Consider the following 26,353-nt stretch of genomic DNA (forward strand, 5'->3'; position numbering starts at 1 on the left):
ATGACGGGAACACAATAGTTAGGTATTTCCTAAAGCAATGTATACGATGAAAACACAAATTTAACAATGCACTTCAACATGCAAAAATTGAACAATTGCTAAGGAAATAACATTTTCTCCTCTTCTCATGCAGCTAAAGCTTCGTGTATATTATTATGCACCGAGTATTTGCAGACGGTAATTGTTTTAATAATTTTATGGATTGATGCCGTAAAAGTAAGGTTGTAAATTTTTAATTAATTTACTTATTATAATATAAACGGTTAAAAATAACTGTTTGTTTTTACAAAGAAGCATTTTTATAATATTTGTTATATGTTCAAAGTATACCTCTTTCTATGAATAGCCGATCGCCCTCAAACGTGTCAACTCTAATCTCTACGACGGCAACTAATGCGGGGTCGGTCATATAATTTTTGCTGATGACGTGAGCAACCGACTTCACAGCCCGGAACAAATTGTGGCTTGAAAACTCGTCCGATGGTGTCCCTAATGACTGTAAATGATTGATTGTGTAAGAAATTGTGTTTAATTAACACCAGGAAACCCGAAACCTTGTGAGCAGCATAATACCATCCGAGCAGCTTTAAATATTTTAGAGTGAACTTACATAGGGTAAGTAATTTAAAAAATAAATAAATTCAAAGTCCAATTTCAAACAACTGTGTATTAACATTGATAACAAAGGTATTGGCCTACATGAAGAAAAAATCATGACACGTTTTCTTAAAAAATGAGTGAACTGTGACTCCCTGAAGTAGAAGATCGGGCAAAATGGGCCACGTTCAGGCATTTAGGGGAGAAAAACTGCTTTAATTTGCAAGCCACTACAATAATTAAAGGATTTATACCAACTTACACAAGTCTGCCATAACCTCCCAGCATGGTTTCTCCGGAAAACTATTTTTTGTGGAGAAATCTGCGTTTTTATTGTCAATGTTGGGAAAACATGGAAACCATTTGGAGAAGAATAGGAAACCTTATGTGAGCAGCAAATTTATAATTCTTTTTCGTGACAAAAACCCTAATATCCGGCCAATTTGTTGCAATTTCCTTGCTTTGTAGAGGCCCGTATTAAGCGTTTGTGAGCACATATGCATACAAATGTATTATTAATGCCTTATATATTATCAATAGTGCCTTTTCAACATGCGCCAGTTTTATTTCATTTTACCAACACTGTTTTGGAAAATATAAAGAAAGACTTGACTACTTTGTCACCTAAATTAATTGGTTAGGAACATAGAATTATGTTTTAATAAGTGTATGTGGGGGTTGTATGTATAATATTTAATTATGGCGTGTTACGAGACTTTTGGTACTAATTCGGCAAGCGTCATAATGAGAAAAACTCATTTAAAATGACGTCGCTAAACTTGCGCTTAATTTTGTTTAGATTGCCTAATGTTTTCTGTGATTTAATTGTTTAGCGTATTTAAAGTAACATTACTACTCAAAATCAACGAAAATTTCGTACAATATTTCGTAAAATAAAGCTAAACAATTAAAACTCATTGGATCTTATGGCCATTGTCGAAATTTCAACGCCAGATGTGGTCTGGTAAAATAGATGTTTGTGGATACAAAATGCTCGTTTTTATTATGGTTTTAACATGGTACCATTTTAATGTTCGTGTGTCGTATCAATAGATATATTCGCAGGAAATTAAAATGGAATTTATTGTGGTCACATATAAATAAAAGCGAGCATTTTGTATATACAAAAATCTATGTAATCATACCACATCTAGCGTTGAAATTGTGGCTATTGCTATAAGGAACACTGATTGTTTAGGTGTTAACTTTATTTTACGAAATACTTTACGAAATGTTCGTTGATTTTGAGCGTTATAGAGACTTTAAGTAATATAAAAATCGGCACAGACTGGCCATGGAAGGAATTCATCTACATCTACATCGTACGTCGCTGCCGTCAAGCTTGACAATTATTCGACGGGTGGTGAGAAGATAAAGTAAGAATGAGAAAAAAGTAAAGTGAGAAGAGTCATACCCCCACCATAAGCCTTGATTGAAAATGTGATATTATAGTAAAGAGATTTCCACTTGATATAAACGCACACTGTATATGCCGGACAGAACTAATAAAGGTACAGCTACAAATGAAGTTTGAAGGTTGTAATCTCTTTATTTTAGAGCTAATGTTAACGCGGATGCAGTGCCCTTGACCTATGATCTAAAGGGTCTACATATGAGGTGTGTAGAACCCAGGAAGCGCCAATGTTATGTTTCTTTATCAGAGAAAACAGTGACCTTTGACCTAATGGCCAAATTATGTAGTAAGATAATGTAGAACTCATTGAGGTCAGGTGTATGTATATAGGAAGTCTGAAGAATGTGTATGGAAGCAGTTTTGTTTTGGTTCCAACATTAAAGTTTTCTATAAGAGGTTCAAGCGACTTTGACCTTTGACCTTGTGATCTGACACTGGTATTGACCTGTAAAACTCATAGGGGTGCATCCACATATGAATTTTGAAGGCTGTATGTGGAAACACTTTTATTATACAGTCAATTATAAAGTTTTCTATAAGAGATCACATTAATCTTTGACCTAGTTATCTAAAACAGGGCGTGACGTGTGAAAGTCATCAAGGTGCATCTACACATGAAATTTGAAGGCTGTAGGTGGAATCAATTCAATTCTGGAGCCTATGCTACAGTTTTCTATAAGAGATCACAGTGACCTTGACCTTTGACCTAGTGACCTAAAAGACGATGTAGTGCATATGTAAAGCTCATAAGGGTGCATCAACATATGAAGTTTGAAGATTGTATGTTCATTTGTTCAAAAGTTCTTTCATGAAAATAAATCGGGACGGACAGACGGACAAAAAATCGGGATGGACAACAAACTGATTCCCATATAGCCCCTAAACAACGTTTGTGGGTGTATAATAATATGTGAGGGGGGCAACACTAGCCTTGTGATACATTGTAATTTTAGCACAAACTGGCAAACGAGTTAGCAATTAAGATAAAACTATCAGCTTTACATATCTATTAAAAGTGGACATAGTATAACCACATTATATATCAGACAAAGGATTCAAGTTTATGAAATGATGTTGGATGAAATGCAAAGAATATCATAGAATGTATTATAAAGCATTAAAAGTACATTCGTATGCATATTTACTCACAAACACTTACTATAGGCCTCTACAAAGCAAAGAAATTGCCACAAATGGCTGGAAATTAGTTTTTTGTCACGAAAAAGAATTATAAAGTTGCTGCTCACAATAAGATTTCCTATTATTTTCCAGATGGTTTCCATGTTTTCCCAACATGGTCATTAAAAACGCAGATTTCTCCACAAAAATATTTTCCAGAGAAACCCTGCTGAGAGGTTATGGCAGATATGTGTAAGTGTGTATAAATCCTTTAATTATTGTAGTGGCTAACAAATTAAAGCAGTTTTTCTCCCCTTAATGCCTGAACATGGCCCATTTTGCCCGATCTTCTACTTCAGGGAGCCACAATTTGCTCATTTTTTAAGAAAAATTGTCAGGATTTTTTCTACATGTAGGCCAATACTTTTGTTATCAATGTTAATACACAGTTGTTTGAAATTGGACTTTGAAATTTTTTATTTTGTAAAAATTACTTACCCTATGTAAGTTCACGCTAAAATATACAAAGCTGCTCGGATGGTATTATGCTGCTCACAAGGTTTCGGGTTTTCTGGGGTGTCATTATCACATGGCGTTCGACAAAATACTCGAACTGCATTTGCGTATATCCTCACAAACGAGAGCTCATTAGGGGATTTTTTTCAACGCACAAACAAAATGATTGAAGTGATGACCCTCGGCGCAATGAGGATTAATTGCTTATTTGCGATTATTGTTTACATATTTTATTAACAAATCAAAATGAACAGCGGGCATTACTATAAATAAATATTTGTGTCCATTTAATGGTATGAACAGTTATCAATACCAAAGTCTAAATGTACATGCTTTAGTGTGACTATGGGGCGTTTTAAAGCAAATAATATCCACGTCCATTCCCAGCTTACCGTTGCGATCTCAATAGCGTTACTGAAGACGCCGTGTAGTCGACAGGAAATGAGGTAATCGGACGAGTTACTCTGCGGATCGTTTCTGACGTATTGCCTGATCTTGAAGCACACTTCTTCAACCGTGACTCCCTGAAGCACATTCAGATGCAATTCACACGCCATTGACCCGTACCATAACCGCAAACGCTATATGTTTTAATATGCAATTATAGTAATTAATACCCCCCCCAAAAAAAAAAAAATCCGAAAAATGAATAAAAACAACAACTAAACAACAATAAAAAAATAAATACACACAATAGCAACAATAAATAAAAAAACAACAACATACAAACAAAACTTAACACAATGCAAAAAGCCAAAATGACAAAAAATAACGATATTCTTGTACCATGTTGATTTAACCTAAATCCTACAGATTCGTATCGAATACAATACTAGAAAACTAGTTCAAGACTGTAAGGTTTGGAAGTCATCACGCATGTCATCGCAAAAGCGGATGCATAGGTTTGGAAATAAGATATATAAAACATAAAGAGAAAATAGAAGACATGCGTCTTTTCGTCTGCAAATAGCTGCAGTCGTCTGCTAATTTTATCTTTAAATCGTCTGATTTACATGTTTCCATCCTTTTACATATGTGCCGACTACTTGCAATTTTAATGACATTATAAACAACATCACTAAATTGAAGTAAAATTACAATATTTTCTTACTAGTGGCATCTTTGATTTGTCAAATGTCAACACAATCTTTGCGCATGCGCTGTGTATGTGCATGCTTCCTTCGTAACATAACTTGTCATTTTGGGATGTATCCATGACAATTAGATCTGCCTTCTCACAGCGTCCCCATGGGAGACATGGCAGAGTGAAGCACGTTACTTCCGCCGGCAGTACACAGACTTCGCCGGGAGCGCAGGGAACATATCGGCTGGTCACGTTCGGAATTTTGGCGCAATTTTCCGGGATACACATGTTCTGAATAACAAAGAACAGAGATTAAAATGACGTAGTAATTAAAAGTAATTAAAATGTCATTAAAAGATATGCGGGTGAGAAAAGTTACGAGAAGATGTGCTATATGTGTATAAATGATATATCCTCCACAAAGACAATAAGCTTAAAATAATGTTATATTTGTACCAATTATTAAATTTCGTGTTAACATTATACGATCACTTTGTATTTACCCCATCCATGTGACATTCTCACTAAAACATGCTGTATGTCATTACTTTTTTTTAATTGATCTTTCCTCAAAATGATGTATGTTTTGTATATAGTTGTCACGCATGCTGTTATTGCATATGTATGTTTATGGCGATGAGCTGTATGCTTAAGCTAAAATAAAATAGTCTGTTCTGTCCTATTATACGAAGAAACAAGTGCAATTTGTTGAACCCTTTAATAAACTGAACATCTGCAGTTTGACAAACCCGTAAATGAACAGAGCATCTGCGATTTGATAAACCCTTTAATACTCCGTCTTTCGCATTTGATGTAATTAGAAGTGGAACGGCACAGTGCCATTTTACCTCTGTGCACGTGACCTTTCCGTCGTCACAGCTGCACTCCTGGCACTCGTGCTGCCAGCTACTTCCGGCGGCGAACGTCCGCCTGTTGAGGACGCATGGGTGTGCGGGCGGCGCTTGACCGATGACCGTCTGGCAGCGTTCGTCCGTCCGTCCGGGTGGGCAAATGCACTGGAACTGGCCGATACCGTCAATGCAGGTACTCCCGAACGTGCATGGGTTCGATACACATTCGTTTATGTCTACAAATGTTACGAACAAAACGATAATATCATGTATGTATGTGTTGACCTTCATTAACTAATTCGGACGTACATGCGCTAAATATTTATCTGCGTCTAAGCTGTCCTATAAAAACAAAATGCTAATATAAAAATAAATTGATGTACAATGTATTATACGTTATATTATATGTATTATACCAATAATTATTAGTTATCAAGTTCTAATAGAATATAAATAGTATACGACGTTTCATAAGATGCCTGTAAAAATGTATGTCGAAATATGTAATTATATTCGTGTATTCCAAAACAAACAGGCGGCTAACTATTAAAGCCTAATGGGCATTGGTAATTGACAAACGCACAAAACAGAGGCAGGCCAGGTAACCCTTGTTTTATAAACGTGCGTAAAGTTCCGCATCTATATAAGTTTGCTGTTCAAAATGTGCCGGAATACGTTTGAACTTATTAACTTTTGTTTAAAAAATAAGGCTCAGCGCGTTGTGTTAGAGTCTGAGGTAACGCTTGCTTATACACGGCAAATAAAGGCGTTTATACAAAACTACGGAGTTATTTGGTCCCCGACTTTATGCGAATTAAATTGTACAAGCAAGATTGCGAATCAAATTTTACAATAAGCTATTGTAGATAACCATTTGCAAGCAAGCATTGTGTAAATGTAAAAGACCCCCATTAAATTAGTGAATAAGCTGCAGGAATTAACATGCCAGTCGTTAATTCTGTGATAAACATGTTAATTGTAATTTGAAATTTACTCGTATGCAAGTAATAATATACTAATTTAAACGTCATTTAAACTTATATGATTTGTGAATATGGATGAACATATCATTCACACACATTAGTAAGAAATATGAAATGGATAAGTTATTTCACAATACACATGTAATTAAAACGCAAGAATAAATCATTTGTACAAACGGATCAGTCATTTGATTACAATAAAAGGTCATATTTATACCAGAATTTTATCTTTCATTTTTAAGTCATTTTAAGCAACAAATAGTTATTTACATCAATATGTTTATTATCTTAATTCCCTTCAATACTTTTCATTTCTGTTGTTCATATGAAGTATTTTATTAATATATAACGTATGTCACGCGAAAAATGCGTACGGATTTTCGTATGCCACCTATTTTTGTTTCAATGCAATCGCCTGGACGTAGTTCGATCCAAATACTTTTTACATTTCATGTGGACAAAATAAACAAGCGAACGACAAAATACTTACAGACATTGACTCATGAATAACCCGGAATACCCATTTTATGCGAGGTATAATTATGTTCTTAGACAGAAAAAAACGCACTATGTTTAAAAAATATTAGTTTAGTGCCATATAAAACTTGCTCCGTTATCTACTCACTGACTCGACAGTCGGGGCCGGAGAAGCCGGTAGGACAAACGCACGTGTACCGATTAATGCCGTCAACACAACTCCCGCCGTTGTAACTGGAAACATAATTATCTTGAAAATGTACTTATTATTATTATCTTCCTTCCCTTCTACTTCGTCATTGTCGACTTTCGTTCTTATGACACCACTGTTTCTACAAAATCTGTTTTCTAAGAAATGTTCTTAATATTGCAAAAACCATATTTGCATTTTTCCTTTTTCTGTAGCCAATTGCACCAGGTTAACGTTTAATTGCGCATTCGTCGGTATTCATCTGTATGGACGCATACAAAGGGTCTACATTTGGGCTTGGCACAAAGATTTGAACGCGACACGCCGTTCCCATACGGTAAGAATGTGTTAAATTTTTTAGAATTGCTTGAAAATAGATGAATATACATGTGTGCTAATTAACCCTTGACATTTATTTGTGCCATGACGTTTCAGCTTCTTACAAGGTGACTCCACATGGATAATTTGTGTTCGTGATACATGATTATTCTACATTCCGGATAAGGTTTCGAGATGTACCTGTACGTATATACGCACGGACGAACAAATGCACTACTAAATGCCTCTCACCGTGTTGAGATGAACACATGCCAATCAATCTATCTTCAAGCGTTCATTTTAAACAACCTACATAATTTAAATGCGTCGTTATCTCAATAAAACCTCTCAGTATTTATCAAGAAAACACAATCTGTGTAACGCGCAATACAATATTATGACCGTTTTGCGAATTTAACCCATATAAACCTCACCTTATGTTTTACCCGATAACGAGCTCGATCCTTTATCTGATAATTTGTAAACGAACACAATTCTTGTGTAAATTAAATGATGTACATAGTAAAATAGGCTAATTGATAATTTTTATTTTCTTTTTCGTTGCAACGATAAATACAAAATTATATCAATCGATCATAATTTGGGAAGTGGCATTTGTATCTTGCGTTATATCATAATTCGTTTTGATTGATACAGAAGACTTCACATCTAATGAAGATAACAAGCCGTAATTGTTTATTGAATTCAGTAGCAATGCGACTTAAAAAGAGCATACTCCTTAATACTATAATTATGTCAGAAAAAAAACAAATTTTCACGCAAGTAGGTTAACGGAAGCAGTCAGTAGGTACATTCACTGTTATGTTTGTGAGCAAAACACAATACTTGGAATCAGAAGTCAATTTAAACGTTTCTGCGGACTACATAAGCAAAAAGTCAAAGGGTTTGATGCTTTTTAACGCTCGTTTAAATGATTAGTCAGGGACCTATACAAACAGAGTTTGTATAGGTCCATGGATTATTGTATTTATCTATAAATCGAAGTATTTTTTATACAAAAAGAATTCAATTAATATGTGTATCAATATTAATATATTATCATGTACAAATGAAATATAGTAACCAATCATTCTCGAATTCGTATTATAATGATATCTAAAACAAAAAAAAGGAAACGCAAACAAAACAGCACACACGTTACCATGGAAACGGGTTGCATTCGTTGATATTTGTTTCACATGAGCGCCCTTCGAATCCAAGATGGCAGATGCACGTGAAACTATCGCCGCTGTTCACGCACGTGCTATTGTTCATGCACGGGCTTGAGTCACACGCCCTCCGTGTTGCTGAAAATTGGTGATACGGTCTCAAGTACACATGGATTTAAACATGCCATAAGATGTTTTCCTAGTTTCATGTTTTTATGATCTTAAAGCCACATTCTTCTTTTATACGAATGAGTCTTTTTAAAGCGTCAGTTATGTAAATAAAGTCTTACTCTTGCAATTTAGTCAAAGAATTAGCCAAAAACTGTTTATTTTAACAAATAAAATAAACTAACTTTAATTCACGAGGACGTCTAAAGCTCACTCCATGCTAAGGGGTTTTAATTATTAAATGATAAAATTAAGTTATACAGGAATTGTGATATTGGGTAAACACGGTATTTTGTGATGAACTGTTTACGCACTTACCAGTTTTAACACTGTCAAAGAATTTTCCGTATCTGCGTTAATACATTTGTCATTAGGCCTTTGCATGCGGTATGACAGCATTATAACAATCGCTCAATCGCGCTGTTCACTTACGCAGTTGACAAGTGTTTCCCGCCCAACCGCTTGAACACTTGCACGTGAAAGTGTCTCCCAAGTCAATACACGTGCCTCCGTTCATGCACGTTGAAATGTCGCAATGACCTTCCTCTGAAAAGGAGTAAAAATATACAAAATGTAAATTGTATTTGTCCAGTAATAGGTTTATATTTTTGAAGGAATTAAGATAACCACGTTGTTGAATTTGATACTATAAAGGACAGATCGAACATACCTCAAGCAGTAATAGCAAATGTAGACTTTTACAAATAAATTAAAATCGTGCTTAAACATAAAATATATCCGAAATTGGTAATGTCAATTGAGGCGAACGAAAGTTATAAAACGACATAATCAGCTTTTCCTACTCTTGAATAAGTGCATCAGATGTACAGCTTTATTTAGACGTGTCCTGTTTACAAGATGACACATTCTCATTGACTGTTATACTCGGAGTTGGTTTAAATCACTATAAACACTATTATATATATATAAATCAGTGTGTGCACCAAATAATGAATTAACATATTGTTATTTCAAAGTGTTAATGGTTACAATGCATTTACAACGAAAATGACGCGAAGTTTGAGTAAGCAAAGGTGACAGAGTTGCGCTGGATTTTCATCGTTACACTTGATTTTTTAGGTTGTTAATTTGGCTCTATACTTTTTTGTTGAGAACATGCAAACCAATTTTAAGCACATATACATACTGCGATAGGCCCTACTTTATTTGAAAAATAAATCGATCAAGGCTTAAAAACGTGTCGGTCATGGCCATTTAAAATGCATAAAATGAAGACGTATAGGCATTAATTATTGTATGAAACAGGAAATTAAAAAGGCTTCGTGTTCGATTACTATTTTGAGAAAACAAAAACAACAGCGTAAAGAAGCTAGCATCCCCAAGAAATTAATCTGCCGTCAGGAATGGTGTTCATGTAAGAGGACCTTCAAAGGCACAGCTTCTGTTTAGGTTTAACACATTTTCACAGTTTACTATGTTGCCCGTAATTAACGAAATGGAAACGAAGCAGGATAAATTGAATATATGGTAGGTGCCGAGTTTGAGAGGGTTTTCCCGGTTTGGCCCGAAAAACAAAAGCTCGCCATATTTGATCTTTTTTATCACCATGATAACGTAATCCATCTCGGAATACTCTATATTATGGTATTTATGTCATGACACTCGTGCACGAATAAATCCGGTGGTGGATATAGGACAAGCGACTAATGTATGCTAATAGAGTTCACACGTTTCTTGTTAATTTTTGTTTTAGTTTTGTTTGAACGGTATTTGCAACATAATCTGCGAAAATATTCTTACTGAGTACGCACGTTCTTCCCTTCCATTCTCCCGTGCACTGACACACGTAGCCGGACACGAGGTCCTCGCATTTTCCGCCATTTCTGCACGGATTGGGCGCGCATCCATCTTTGTCTGAAAGTGGAAGAAATCATTTGGATTGATTGAACTCGATATTTCCGTAAAGTCATATGTTCTGCGTATGACTTCTTGCTCATATTAAGACATGGTTGATTTAAAAAACAGCAAACAACACAAGGGCGTACTGTTTTGCTTTTTTGTATACATGTTTCAAAATTGGCCCATCAAACATGGAAAAACATGCATCAATTACTGACGGTTATGTTTTTAACAAATCATATTATCGAAAAAATGTAAGAATGGTTATAAACGACACCTCAGATGTACCAATGTATTTAATCCATCCTTTAGGGTTTTTTAAAAATATTTTTTATTGCCGCCCGAAGATACCAGACGTTCGACCGAGACAAAAAAAAATGTCCTTAAAATATGCTAAAGTTGCACTAGTTTGTTTGTCGAACAAACCTTATAATCTCAAGTCTCATTTCACTCAAAAAAAAACATCCATAATTTAATTTTCTCTATGACCGCAAAGTCAATACATTGTCTTTTTCTGTATGCTTTTTTCAATGTTTGGTAAAATTTAAATTGTTTAAAGTGGAAAAAACCACAGGAATCGTAACATAAACAGAATGACGTCATTACAGTGTCTATGCTCAGTTGTTAACCATATATATTTCACTAAAAACTATAGGACAGCATAACACAAATAGTAAGTGGGTTGGAAGAACGATGTTCATTCGTACTTATGTGGCAGAGTGTGCCCTCCCAGTCTTCTGTACAGATGCACTGGTAAGCGTCCACGAGATCCACGCATGTGCCACCGTTATGGCACGGGTCGCTCCCACAGTCATTAACGTCTGGAAAACACAACAACATTTTAAGGCGGTGTAATTGAAACTGGCTTTTTATTTGGTGGAATAAGTTCGCGGAGGATAACCGTTGGAAAAAACAGAATTGCGCAAATTGTGGCGCGATGACAAAAAGAACAACTTACTTTCGTGACAGAATTCCCCCGTAAATCCATGGGTGCACCTGCACTCGAAACGACCCCCGGGCCTTGAGATGCACAGTCCGTGGGTGCCGCATATGCCTGAGGATACTAGCATGGCCGCGCCCTGACCGTCAGGGCTGGGTAAGAGGAGCGTGCAGCTGTCCACACCTGGCCGGACAATTATGGCATGCTATTGTATTGCATACTTATGTATTATTTAAGAATGTATAGCTGCATAACGCGAAGCAATATTTTCTGAAATGTCTAAAAATATCCATTTACGTCTTTTTTACTAGAATAATTGATAAATGCCAAATGTACGTTTTTGTTGTACATTTAGATGAAACAATCGCAAGCATTTGGGATTTCGGAGCGATCTCCGCGCTTGAGTGGCGGTAAAACAAAATAATTTAGTCATTTGAATGCGGTTCTCATTCTCAATGGCTTATTCAATGCAGTGCGACAGGGCCTTCGCATCATTGTTAAGCCCATGCCGTGTTTGGTTTCCAAAGGTGAACCATGTACTACCTTCTAAATAATTCGTCGCCTTTTGTAGAGTCCTAGTGAACTCCCGGCTGAACGCAATACTGAGACTTACTCTGAACAATTACGTTCCTGCTCATCTCACAGTTTTTGCCCGTGTGTGACTCGTCACAGTAGCAAAAGTAGTCCCCATCTGTGGTGTAGCACGTGGCTCCATTCGCGCATGGATTCGGACGACACGGGTCAGCGTCCGTCTGCAAAAAGTACGTAACCAAATGCAAACTAAACATTATATCGCTTTCAAAACATGTTTCAATAAAGAGAAAAAATGCACCTTTGTTAATGATCGAAAATAAAATAAAAACTGCCAAAGTTTCACTTAATTTTTAATTACACACAACATTCTAAAAATAGAGTATTAATTCCTTGTCAACGAAAAATATTTTAAATAGAAGAAATTGGGGAATCGAACCTATGACGTCTTCAAAATTCAGACTATTAAACAACAAATCCATATTGATTCCATTATTTTATTTTAATATTTTATTATAAAGATGTCTCCTTAAAACCAACTCACTTCGCAGTCGAATCCAGTGAAACCTGCGGGACACTGACACGTGTACCCAGCCACGTGATCTATACACGTGGCTCCATGACGACACGGGGTACTCGTGCACTCGTTGATCTCATGCTCACATAGTTCACCCTGGAAACCCGGCGGACATCGACAGAAGAAGCTACCCACCCTATCCTGCAAACAGGCGGGGCATATAAGACGGTCAATACGGGGACGGTGGGTCACATAGATGTGCGGAAATTTTGGATGCATTGTCATGCCATTCTTCCCCAACCTGATTCGAATGTGGCTATTGTCAGTTACTGGCATACGTATATGCACTTTGTAATCGTCAACCGTTTATATAAGCAAAACTTGTCCGCGGGAAACATTTTAACGAAGTTAACTTACCGCCTTAATAGATCTATATATGATATTAAATGGTGAAACAGCAACCAGTTATTTATCACATGCCCTACCCTGTTTCCCATGTAATACAACCATTACATATTTTTTATATTACACATGTGTAATACAACATTTTAAGCGTTTTCATTGTCTTAGTTTTCGTTTATTGACCAATCGCATTTAGTTATTTTGCTGAAATGACGTTGCAACGTCAAATGACGTCACGAAATGTACCCAACATTCGGGATTTATCATTATGTTTGTGTCAATATTTATTTAATTTGCTCATTTAAAAGCATGTGATAAAAAGATCTGACACTCGTTGTCATATCATACCATATTTTATTAAAATTGTCCAGGAAATTCGTTAGTAAGCTCGCCAAAGGCTCGCTAACTAACAAAATTCCTGAACTCGTTTAATAAAATATGGAATGATATGACAACTCCTGCCAGATCCTATATGTATGCTTCCTACAATTGTATTTATTCCTATGGATAAACCTGCATTTTATGATTTTAAAAGCTTTTTCTTATAAATTGTATTTAATTATTTCTACTTAATATATAACGTAAATGTTTTAATTTTAATCATGTACATCAAATTGTGAACATTTTAGCGAGTTGTGGGACTCTCTCTATATATAATATATTTAATTGAAAAAAGTAAAGGTCTAAAATTCTGTCAAAACTCGTCTAAGCCTATATTCCTTTCTTAACGAGCATATACACATATAGGTTATTCAACTGTGAAATTTTAAGTGAGATAAACCCAGTAAAGAGGAGGTGGAAACACAAAATTAAGGGAAATATATCTTTTAGTAGAAACAATCAGTCAAAGATGTGATTCTGCCGAGATGGGTGGAGCCAAATGTTATTTCTTTACGATCATCTTTACATTAAGGTGAATCCAGTTTCAGAGATGTCCACACATTATTTAAGAAGAGTTGAAAACACAAACCTCTGGTGTTAATATATCATTTAATAGAAAACACACAAAGGCAATAACACTGACAAATATCGTCGAAGCCCGAATTCATTTCGTCACAAAAATGTACTTAATAAGATCGTTTTATTGTGAAATACTGAGCGCGATCCATGATAAAGATAAGAGTTCAAAACACTCGGGTCATACGTACATACGTACAGACCGCGATACGTACCTACCGATATACACCTGTGCAATTCTTATTGCCTATCATTCCGTGGAGGCAGAAGCACACAACGGTTTGCTGTGTTGACTTCTGCATATGAAGATTATTTTTGTTATCTAATGACTCATGTCTTTAGTAACGAGCTTTCAGAATACCATGCTCTTTTTTAAAATGGAAGTTAATTTGTGTCTTGTTTGTCTTTTATTTCTGGACACAAAACAAAGTGCTACATAAATCAAATTTAATGATATTTTTAACTTACAATAGGTTGTAATGTTAAGTTACTCACAAAACATGTCCCGCCATTTATGCATTGCTGGTGACAGTCATTTAAATCTGAAATGTAAGGAAAAGAACATTTAAAAGGAGATATAAACCTGGAATGGGTTGTTTGCCTGTGGCTTTCTAAATTTCATAAACATTCAGCATTTAAAATCAGAACTCTTATTAATCTTTGCAGTGGATCCTGGATTATCTCCAAGTTGTTAATGAGGCAATACACAACTTATTACAATTGTACTCTTTGGTTAAAAGAAAATCTATATCAACCATTACGAATTATATGTAAAGTTATATTTCTTTAATATCGAAAACAGATATTTAAATCAACGAAACAAACAGATGTTCGCTCACTTATGTCACAATTCTTCCCCGTCCAGCCTATCTGACACTCGCACGTGTAGTCTCCCACGAGGTCCCTGCACGTGAGCGCGTGCACACACGGCCTACCCGCGCACTCGTCTGCATCCAGCTGACACTGCGGTCCCTGCCAGCCCGCGGAACACGTGCACTCGAAGCCGTTCACGCGATCCAAGCACGTGGCTCCGTGCTGGCACGGGCGGGAGAGGCATTCGTCCACGTCTGGAACACGTGTGAGAAACTATTAGTATCAATGTACATGTATTAATTAAAACACATAAGTGTTTGTATATCCTTTTAAAGATTCGTGATTTCCATGAAAACGGTGGTTATAACTTATAACAGTATTACATTATCTGGAAAGTACATCAAGCGGTTAGATATTCCAAACAATTGACATAAATGGGATTCTTCGATATTTTTTTATTTGCAGAATACCGACTTCATGCCTACAGGAGTAACAATAAGAGATTTATGTAAGTGAATCTATCAGCAATTGTGTTTACACAATGAAATATGTTAATATGTTAATCTGTTCTTAACGTTACTGAAACTGTCACGTGCATTTACCCACCCTCCTCGCATCTCTCCCCAGTCCACCCCGGAAGGACACGTGCACACGAAACCGGAAGGAACGTGCTGACACGTACCCCCGTTCAAACAGCGGTCGTCTGTACATGGGTCAACGACTGTGGGATAAAACATTTAACATGTAGACGAAACTGTCAATTGCATCGATAACGATGGATTTTGTAAGAATGTTAAACGGTAATGTATTTTTTTTATTGCGTCATTGAAAAGTGACAAAATCTCAAACGCATGTGTTTTCTTTTACAATTTACACACATACTATCATAATAATGAACCAGGTCATATAACTAAATCAAATGTTTAACCCATTTATGCCTAGCGCATAGAAAAAAATGCCTTGGAAAACAGCGTAGACCCAGATGAGACGCCGCGTGATGCGGCGTCTCATCAGGGTCTGCGCTGTTTGCTGAAAAGAATTTCTGTAAGAAATATTCTAAATATAGAAATAAATATACCAAAAAATCCCTAATTTTGGAAATAAATTGATCCAATTTAGAAGGATGGGAGAGTCCACTAGGCATAAATGGGTTAAATTATAACGTGTGCCTGCAAAAAAAAAAAATTTGGAGGGAGATGGCGTATCTTTCTAGAGGCCCTGTATGACACGGCCTCAACTTTTCTTGGGAAGTGGACAACGACAACGAGCGAGGCCTGGTATTGTAAGTCGCATGGGGAGGTTAGAGGGTTAGGGTTAGGGTAAGAGTTAGGGTTAGAGTTAGGGGTCGGGTTTGGGTTAGGGTTAGGATAACCCAGGGTTATTTCCCCTATACCAGGCCTCGCTCGTTGTCGTTGTCCGCTTCGCTCTTTGAAAATTCAAGAAAAACTCAATTCAAATTCGCCATACACAATTGACGACCGTTAATCACGGGCGCAACCTCTTTTAGCGATGCATTAATAAATGAGCCAATGCTACCTTCGAGGTGGTGCTAAGGACCGGATGTTTTGAAAATTCACGGATAATTCTTCAGGACGAGGTTTTGCATTATTTTCCAACATTTATTTCGCATTATTTAAAAAATCGGACAATGTAGTGCGACTCCGCGAATATTAATTCATCCACAAATGTACATAAACAAACAATCACAACACATTCGGAACGTGAGGACCTTTTAGAAGTTGTGGCCTGTTCGAGTTATCTTTCGCTGTCTTTTGCCTGTGTGACGAGCAAATTCTCACTCGAATAATTCGCGAACGTGATCAAACGATTGCCTTTAACATATTTCAGCTGCACAAACAGATTGGCTTTTTGCAGATAATTTTGTATTTTTCCAATAGAGATGGAGCTAATGCCAAGAAGGTGGCGTTAAGGACATGAGGTGGCGCCAATGCACGATATATCAATCCTCACATGACTTTCATTTGATAGATTATGTTCCTTTTTCATATTCCTTTTTATTTTACGCTAATAAAACCCAAATCTGAACAGAACATATACACATTTTATAGATAACCAAGATGTAAATATATAAGTTACCAACTCAATTAAGAAGTCAATAACCTGAAAAACCCATATTGTACGATATCATATTTTTCATGCAATATTCAATTAATCCAATAACAAAATTATCAACATTATACAAATATTTTTTCTACAATAAATGTGTTTGTACATTATCACAATTCTAGAAATAATTTCGGCTTAAAGCGACGAGTTGTGTCCCCTATTCCAATGGCTTAATGTACTAAAAGGAAAAGGTCAACGAATATTAAATAGGCTAAACTATGTCTTTGTTCCTATTCACATCTGAGAAACATTAGGATAGCTCCGGCTTTACTCGTTAACCTTTTTTTAAGGTTCAAGTTTCTCTCCAGTTTTATAGAACGTGTATATTCAATGACAGATAGAACGTGTATATTCAATGACAGATAGAACGTGTATATTCAATGACAGATAGAACGTGTATATTCAATGACAGAAATCTTCACAATCTCTATGCAACACACGTTTCTTTATAATTATGAAGACTTTACTTTTTGGATTACATTTCATTATGATCGAATAAAGAAATCAAGATCGGATACTCAACCTGGAATACGACACAAAAAGTGCATGGTCGGCACCGGAAATTAAAATAGTTGAAAATGTACACCTCCTGTCATTTGCGCCCCTCCTTCGCATTTGCTCCATCTTTTTTGCAAAAATATGAAAATATCTATTAGATCGCCAAAAAGCCAATGTTTTTATGCATGGAACAACGTATACATATTAGAGCCATTGTTTGATGTTGTTATGATGAGATTTCATTGGGTGGAAAATTGCTCGTCACACAGTAAAAAAACTTCGATTTCTGTTAAAACTTCACCATGTAACAACGTATAAAGGTCATTTCCTTTCCAAATAGTTGTTATTATATGTATCTGTACATATGTGGATGAATAAATCTTCTCTGAAGCGCACTACATTGACCAATTTAAAAAAAAATACGAAATATGTTAAAAAATACATATAAACCTACTTACTCTGTAGAATTATTCGTGACATTTCAAAACAGCCGATGCTTAGCCCCACCTCGGAAGTAGCATTGGCTCATTTAACAATGCACCGCAAAAATGAGGTGGCGACCGTGATTAACGGCTGTAAAATTGTTTTTGCAAGCCGCCCCTGTCTTGAGAGTACAATTTATACCTGTAGACCAATAGGACAAGTTCGTTTCCCAAAAGCTTGTAATATGCATAAATGTATTCAAAATAGCTGAACATAAATTTGTGAACTGAAGAACAAAGAATTTCTGATAGGGAAAGAGCTTTTCCTACTGAAGCAAAAAGGAAGTAGCGACTAATCTTCATGTACCAATCTGGCAGTTCCTTCCGGCATATCCTAGGCTGCAGTGACAGGTGTAGTTGTCTGGCTCACTGTTCATACACAGCCCGTTGTTCTTGCACGGATGGTAGCGACACTTGTTTAAGTCTTTAACGAATATCTAATCATTTTAGTATATTTTACATAAGAAAGTGTCGATTTGGGGTTTTATCCGTTAAGCAGTATGAGAATGTGTAAAGAATTGTTTAACTTGTTCGAGTTCGAAAAAATACAGCCGAGTCGCCAATAGAAAATAATCCCCCATGGCGGAACAAAATGATGGCTAATGATTATTTTTCAACGCTTTCTTAATATGAATATGTTATTGTGTCAACTTTATATCCAATATTTTACCTAAATGCATGGGTCATTCAATTATTCCGAATTTCGTCAACAATATTTCTTAATGCATGAATTGCAAATTCATGTAATCTATAGAATACAAAAATTTGCTCATGTCTCTCGAGCGTCCTTAACGAACATGAGATAGTTCTATAAAAGCATCGATCACATGCGTAAATATAATCAATCTAGATCCAATAAACTCTTTTCTTTTCAACGGCTTTTAAATGTTCATTTGTAAATGGTTGCGTTTTATATAAAACATTTACGTATTGATTAACGTATTTACAAAGGCGAAGCCGAAAAAAGGAACTATAATAATATAAACTTGAACACAAGTATCCCTTACTTTCATCGTATCGGCCCTTTTCATTGTATCGTCCCCTTAACAAAAAACCTTTATGATGTGCTGGAAAGTTAATGTTTTTCAATTTTTAGAAGTTGTAATGTATTCGATGGTTATCCATGACTATTACGACGATCATTCTCATGATTTCCGGTATTTATTGGAAAGTAGGTCATGTTTATTCCAGGGTGATGCTATGATTTTTAAATTACGTAACTCACAAGTAAGTAACTTGTTAATGGATTAATAGTAGCTTTATCAAATGTGTTATATGTCGCGTATTTTTCAATAAAGTGTAAAAGTATTTTAAAAACAAAATGAGCAAGAGTTTCGGTTTTCCATTAAAATACTATTTTTAGAACAAGCACGTGCACATTGTAACAAATCTTAACAACCAATCAGGAAGTGACGATACCATGAGACAATGTGTAGATGAAACAGATTACTAAAGGGAGTTAAGTCTAACCAGTATTTTGTCAAAACATGGTCGATTTAAATGCAGTTTTCGTTGTTATGTCAAAGAATACACATTTAACTATATATATTGACATATAGCACATGCGTGTTTTTGCATTTGTTCACTTCCAAAATTCATATATTTTCATTAAGAGGGCCGATACCACGGAAAGACAGGCTAATACTAACTGTATTTAACTATGTGGGATATTAGCCTATATATATATATATATATATATATATATATATATATATATATATATATAAATGAACACTTATAAAATGCATATGTTTTTATTAATCATTCGAAAATTTATATAGGAATTCATTAAGCCACACACCTTGAAATGAAATACATGGCATAGTAAATTTAAGGATTAATCAGAAACATATTTTATTTATGCCAATTAGAAATATATCTGGTGGTTACAAGGCAGAAATCCATCTTTTTTTGCTCTTTAAAACTTAAAAATAATCGCGTTTGTCGAAATGGACGTATATGTCTAGAAATCCTACATTCGGTTTTAAAAGCGGTACCGTTTGGAAAAAAAAATGACTTGCTATCTTGGCTATAAATTTAATTTTATCTATGTCAATTAGAATATATCTGGTGGTTACAAGGTAGAAATCCGTCCATTTTGAGCTTTAAAACGTAAAAATAATTGCGTTTGTCGAAATATACATATACGTATAGAAATCCTACTTTCGGTTTTAAAATTAAAACAAAGTTATAAATTACTTGCTAAGTAGACTATAGATTTAATAACAATTTTGCACACTTTCAAATTGCATCTATATGTATTGATTAACATGTATTTCATTTCAAGGTGTGTGCCTTTAACAAGCGCAAGATAATTAAAGGGAGGCAATCATACTATTTTAATTTTCAACAAGTTGTACTGATTGTCGTCCTTTGTGACTGAATATCCGGCTAGCGTTTCTGTTCCAATTATATTTCTTTTGAAATTCTCGGCATGAAGAATACAGGGCTCAACATTAACCTAAAATCCAACTTGCCCTTCCGGGCAAGTACTTAGAAAATCTACTTGCCCTGAACGTAAAGCCGCTTGCCCAAACATGAAATATCACATTAACTGTGAACCTCATATTTTTTAATTAAGATCAAAATGATACACCACAAAACCTTTTTTTTTTGGCACATTTAACAAAATGATTACAGCAATTTAAGTCTAATTTAAGTCTAAATTAAATGCTCTTTGTTCTTTTTTGCACTTGCCTGGACGGACAACTAGATTGTAAAATAACTTGCCCGGACCCAACTTTTACTTGCCAGGGGCAATACCATTAATGTTGAGCCCTGGAATATACTGTTCCGGATCAGCTTTATGCAAGGTTTTCTACGACACGCCTTTTAAGCATTCACGCATCAAAAATGTCCGGAATGAAGTAGTCTCCGTCTAAGGGTACGAAACGTGGGTTCTCACGTTCGATCCTTACAGATGGCACGTTCTGACACGGTCCATTGCCTACCAATCAACGAGTCGAATCGAGGAGTACCTTCTTGTCAAGCGAATAGAACAAACGGTGGGAGACGGGAGTTAGGATATTGTTCAGTAAATGTTTATACTTAATCATAACTGTTGAACCCTTAATGGGTAAGGGTAAGATTATAATTTACAAACATTTTAATTGATACCTTTGTCACAGAGAATGCCGCCCCAGTTGAGGTCACAGTCGCAGGTCCAGGGTGAGTTCCGGCACGTGCCGTGCTGACATCCGGGGTAGGGAGAACACTCGTCACATAGAGGGCCCCGCCAACCGTACCCGCACCTGAATGCCGTCAGAGCCGATGTCAAGCAACCGTGTTATAAAACATCGCAGAGCATTGAAAACACATTTAGTTTCATACAAATAATATGAGTAGAAGTGTGCATAGTGGTATACATTTATGAAACCCACCATAGACTTAAGAAAACAAAGAAAGAAAAACTCAATTAAAACGATAATAATTGATGAAATATTACAGGAAGAACACTCTGAATTCACTGTCTCATTTAATTATGAAAAAAGAATACTTGCACGTTTTACAAAATTCTAAAATTCATTATGAATGAATGAAGATGATTTAATTTGGCTGAGTGACGTCCGTGCTATAACATGTTTATATTAAGGATAATGGTTGATTTAGTTCGTAAGTCTTCGAATGTGGAGATGAAAATTCAGAATGAACAGGTTTGAATGTTGGAGTATATGATATAAGTGAGATAACACATTAAATACGTGTAATTTTTGTTTTATTCGACGGGTGAACATAACAAAAAGGCGGACTTTGAAAGCTTACACACTAAATACTGACGTAAAAAATATACAAGCTATTAACTTGTACGTGCATAGCGGTTACACATGACTTACATGCAGACACATATGGGTTACACACTGCTTATTTGCAGAGGCAAAACACTATTTCCTTGCAGATGCACTTCGGTTACACACTACTCACTTGCACTCGCCAGGCGTATCGCAGGTCCCGTGGATAGCATGACATCCGGGTTTGCAAATAGCTGAAATATATGTACCGGTTTTGTTGATGATGCTTGATTTAGATTTCTCTTTGTTCTTAATGATTGTCCGTATGTAACTTTACTTCGATGAACACATTTAACCAGAATTTGTGTACGTATACAGAACACTTAATATATTCCAACAGCAAACAGACTCATCATACTATATAAGCAACTACACAGCATTATTTTTTTTATGCATTTTTGACACCTGTATTTCAATTTGTCATTAAGGCGATTTTTTACGTATAAACTCAATATCTGCAGAATGCTTCTGTCTGTTAATATTTTTGCATTTTCTGTTGAAGCTGAGCAATTTGCGATTGAATTACAAACATGTTTATGTTAAAGTATGTTCCTTTAAAAAATATTTATTATATGAACCACTTATGTTAAGTTCACACTTGTTTAAATCCACATAACTTGTTTGGCATAGTTAATTAAAGTATAAATAAGACACATATGTTATCTATGCCAATTAGAATATATCTGGGGGTTGCAAGGTTGAAATCCGTCTTTTTTGCGCTTTATAACTTAAAAATAATTGCGTTTGTCGAAATGGACGTATACGTATAGAAGTCCTACTTTCGTTTTTAAAAGCGGTGCCGTTTGAAAAATAATAAATTACTTGCTAATTAGGCTATAGATTTAATGACAATTTTGCACACTTTCAAATTGCAAATGTATTGATTAACATGTATTTCATTTCAAGGTCAGAGGCTTTAAGCAATGCATAAACGAATGAATTTTTTATCTCTTTTACTTTCACGATGCTATTTCTATGTATATCCTTGGATATTTTGTATTGTTTCGTGTTGTATAAATCGATCGAACGATGTTAACTGGATTGATAGCTGAATCAGTCTTTTGCGGCAAAAGCAATGACCGCTCCATAGACCATTTGCTTTGAGCGATTCGCTAAAAAATTAATAGATCTTACAATAAATATTTTCCACATTATTAAAAAAAAATTGTTAACAGCATTTTAATAGGATGCAAAACGTTTTCAAAACGTGTTTATAAATATAGTTTTTTTTATGTAGATAAGTCCAATATAACACCTGTTAAATTTATGTTGAAAGTTTTGCCAATTTCAAAGTAGAGTGAAAAAGTTGTGGATATTTATATGTGAGTTTTGCGCTTTATATCATGGAGAAAAAAATCGAGATGCTTTCTTTGCTCAGCTCTAGAAATTCATTTTAATTACTTTAAGACTAAATCTCACCGTGTTTAGTCTACATGCAAAGCAAGCACACATTTAACTGGCAAGTTAAGAATGTGTTTACAAAATTAATGGACGTAATACGGAACATCGGCAAATTGTTTGTATTCGACAATTTCATAGTTTTTTAATTCGTATAAAAATTGCAATTCGTCAAAGGTTCCATTTGTTCGTGAATGTGTGCTTTTGTGTATATTAGGCAGACAAGCATACATTTGTCATTTCATTTTAAAATTGTGTCCTTGAATTTTAAATAAAAGTTTTAAATACTAAACTAGAATAACATTACGACGCCTTAATACGACTGAAATACAGTTGAACTGAAAAACACAATCAGAACAAATACCAAACAAATCGACAATAACAGTTTAGATGTTACAAGAATGGGCTGCCTTCGAAGCGTGTGATGTGATCTCTTTTAAAACAGTAAATATATGTAAAAGTCGCGAATCATGTAATACACACAAATGAAAAGTACATTATCAATGCAAATAATCACAAAAAACAAAGATAATATATGGAAGAAAAGCATGTTTCATATATCAGTCCATGAACCCGTTAAAATGCTGAATCTCTAAGACATCACATAGGATATCACATATTAACATATCATTAAAAATCATTAATAATATATAAATAACACATACATTTAACAATAACATGTGGGCGAAAACCATAGTACATATGTGTGTTCGTGAATTTAGAAAATAACAGATCTAATAAATTATTGCATCCATAAACATGATTTGTTATTTTCGTTTATGCTGACCACGCTATGATATATAACGGAAAATTTCATCTACAAACACACACGCTTATCAATGGCATGTTTGCAAATATTGCTTTCGATACAGCAATGCGATCTCAAATATTATGTAATTATTTTGAGCATTTTGTAAATATCGACACACGACTAGCTTTATCTAGATATGTAATTGATTTTATTTGCAAAAATGAAAGAAACTTTACCTCCTTGTCAATTATTTTTACCAATTAATATGACCTTCGTCTGTTCTTCGAAATTTGTGTTATTTCAATTTCGTAAGATCTTTATGGTTCTGTTTTGAAAACTCATTTAGCACAGGCGAGTTGTGTGGTCAAGGTAACCGTCTAAAAGAAAATAGTTATATAAGGTCAAGATCAAAGATTCCTTGCTGCAACGCCTTTCAAGCCCATGCCTTGGAAAAACCATCGGAAAAAAATGCTAACGATATTTAGCAATACATTAACAACAATAACAGTGAGTTGTTCTGATACGATGACCTAGATATTGCACGAACAGCTGTTAGACATGTGTTAAACATCTGGCATCGCTGTCTGCCGCCTGCAGATCTGCAGATTTTGATATAATCGAATCTACAGTCTAAAACATGTCGCAACCTGTCTGGGAATGCGTTTTATGCATACATACTTCCTGGTTATCGGAATGAGGAAAGCAGCCGTGGACTAACATAAACAATGTTCTCGTAAACTGTGACATGCTTTTTGTTGAAGAAATATTGTGTGTTGTTGTTCATCTACAGGCATAAGAGACTCTCGCAGTTACGTGCCAACGAGAACGGTCCATTAACATACATCATAAATACATCATTAAAGAAATAAATATTATTTGTTTTACCATATGTATATTGCTTCACTTATTACTAATATAATCTATAAAAATAATTAAAAAAAAGTTGATACCCACTGCATGGCCCAGTTGAATATATACCACATGTCACATAACGTATGTGACGTATTAACCTCGATTGGATAATTATTACCATTTAACAAAATGTAAGAATAAGAATAAGAATAAACGCGCAATTAAGACATATAAGTACTTTTGGTAAAACCTACGTAGAAACGCTAGTCGTATGCATACCCTTTTGAAATACTGTAAGTTTGAGGAAAACAAACAATAAACCAAGCTTACCAGCAAATACACATCACATCAAACTATATACAGCGTATTGGGCATCCCTTCTGTACAACATATTTGGGGAGTAAATATGAATTTATTGTTTCAGATGAGTAATAGATTCCGTCGTTAATTGATAGACCTTTGTTCATGACTCAATTCCTATTCTGTAGACAAATAAAAAAATGAAACCGGTTTAACAAAATAATGTCGCTCATTATACACTATGCGTTTTATGTCTTTAACCAACGACGGATAAGAACGCAATCCTAATTGTCAAGCGCATCGAACAAAAGCAATTTTGTTTTTGATAAATAATCTTGTAGCTTTCTCGCCCACTGAAATACCAACCATTTCGTCATGAACTGTCAAAAAAATATTTGCGGATTCGAAGAACAAAACATTTTATTACTTGATATAAACACATCATGAAGTGTTTTTTTTTCGGGCATACAACTTTTCAGAAAATTACATTTTCTTTTCTCAATTAGGAACCAGCTCCTTTGTATGGAAGCGTATAAGGGACACCCTGATGCCATGATGATGTCAACATTCTATTACGGCATGATATGAAAAAGGTGTCATGGCGTAAAAAATAACTCATCGTGTCGACTAAAGCTATGATGGCAAGTCATTTTCACAAGAGCATGTTGCCAAAAAGTATGTTGATTTGTCGACTTAGATCATGTCAACCAAATGTTTTTTTTCGTGAAAAGCCGAAAACATTTACGTCGAGACTTTAACTTAAAGGGGCCTTTTCACAGATTTTGGCATTTTTTAACTTATTCATAAAATGCTTTATATTGATACATGTAAACATTGGATCGTAAAAGCTCCAGTAAAAAATCAAGAATAAAATTTAAAAAAGGATAAGAATATTGCCCGGAGCAGGTTTCGAACCAGTGACCCCTGGAGTCCTGCCAGAGTCCTGAAGTAAAAATGCTTTAGCCTACTGAGCTATTCCGCCAAGTACACATACTTGTCGTATTTTATACCTTATATAAGCAATCTTCGTAGTTTCACAAAATTTAACGACAAAAACAGAACTCTCCAAATTATTCAATCGTTTCGCGTTGCAACGCTTTATAATTTTTAGGTTTTAAAATCGTCAAAAGATGCATATAATGGCTATATTAGACCATGGTAAATGTTCAGTATTACTGTTTCCTCACAAATATCATAACTAAAATGAAAATTTGCGAATCTGAAACAACTTTTTTCAATTTTGTCAATTTA

General features: G+C 35.1%; 1 protein-coding gene across 1 annotated transcript in view; it reads right to left on the bottom strand.

Annotated features, from left to right (window-relative positions):
* The window catches only part of LOC127871707 (protein jagged-1b-like), a 69,989-nt gene that overhangs the window by 1,111 nt on the left and 42,525 nt on the right, over positions 1-26,353 (bottom strand). Inside the window, 19 exon segments of the mRNA XM_052414845.1 lie at positions 331-496; positions 4,039-4,170; positions 4,758-5,021; positions 5,579-5,817; positions 7,190-7,275; positions 8,712-8,856; positions 9,319-9,432; positions 10,648-10,761; positions 11,454-11,567; positions 11,705-11,869; positions 12,300-12,438; positions 12,762-12,935; positions 14,589-14,635; positions 14,933-15,160; positions 15,513-15,540; positions 15,542-15,627; positions 18,321-18,437; positions 21,131-21,264; positions 21,935-21,995. Of these exon segments, the coding sequence (XP_052270805.1) occupies positions 331-496; positions 4,039-4,170; positions 4,758-5,021; positions 5,579-5,817; positions 7,190-7,275; positions 8,712-8,856; positions 9,319-9,432; positions 10,648-10,761; positions 11,454-11,567; positions 11,705-11,869; positions 12,300-12,438; positions 12,762-12,935; positions 14,589-14,635; positions 14,933-15,160; positions 15,513-15,540; positions 15,542-15,627; positions 18,321-18,437; positions 21,131-21,264; positions 21,935-21,995 (2,553 nt within the window).

Source organism: Dreissena polymorpha, chromosome 3 (genome assembly GCF_020536995.1).
Source record: "Dreissena polymorpha isolate Duluth1 chromosome 3, UMN_Dpol_1.0, whole genome shotgun sequence".
NCBI lineage: Eukaryota > Metazoa > Mollusca > Bivalvia > Myida > Dreissenidae > Dreissena > Dreissena polymorpha.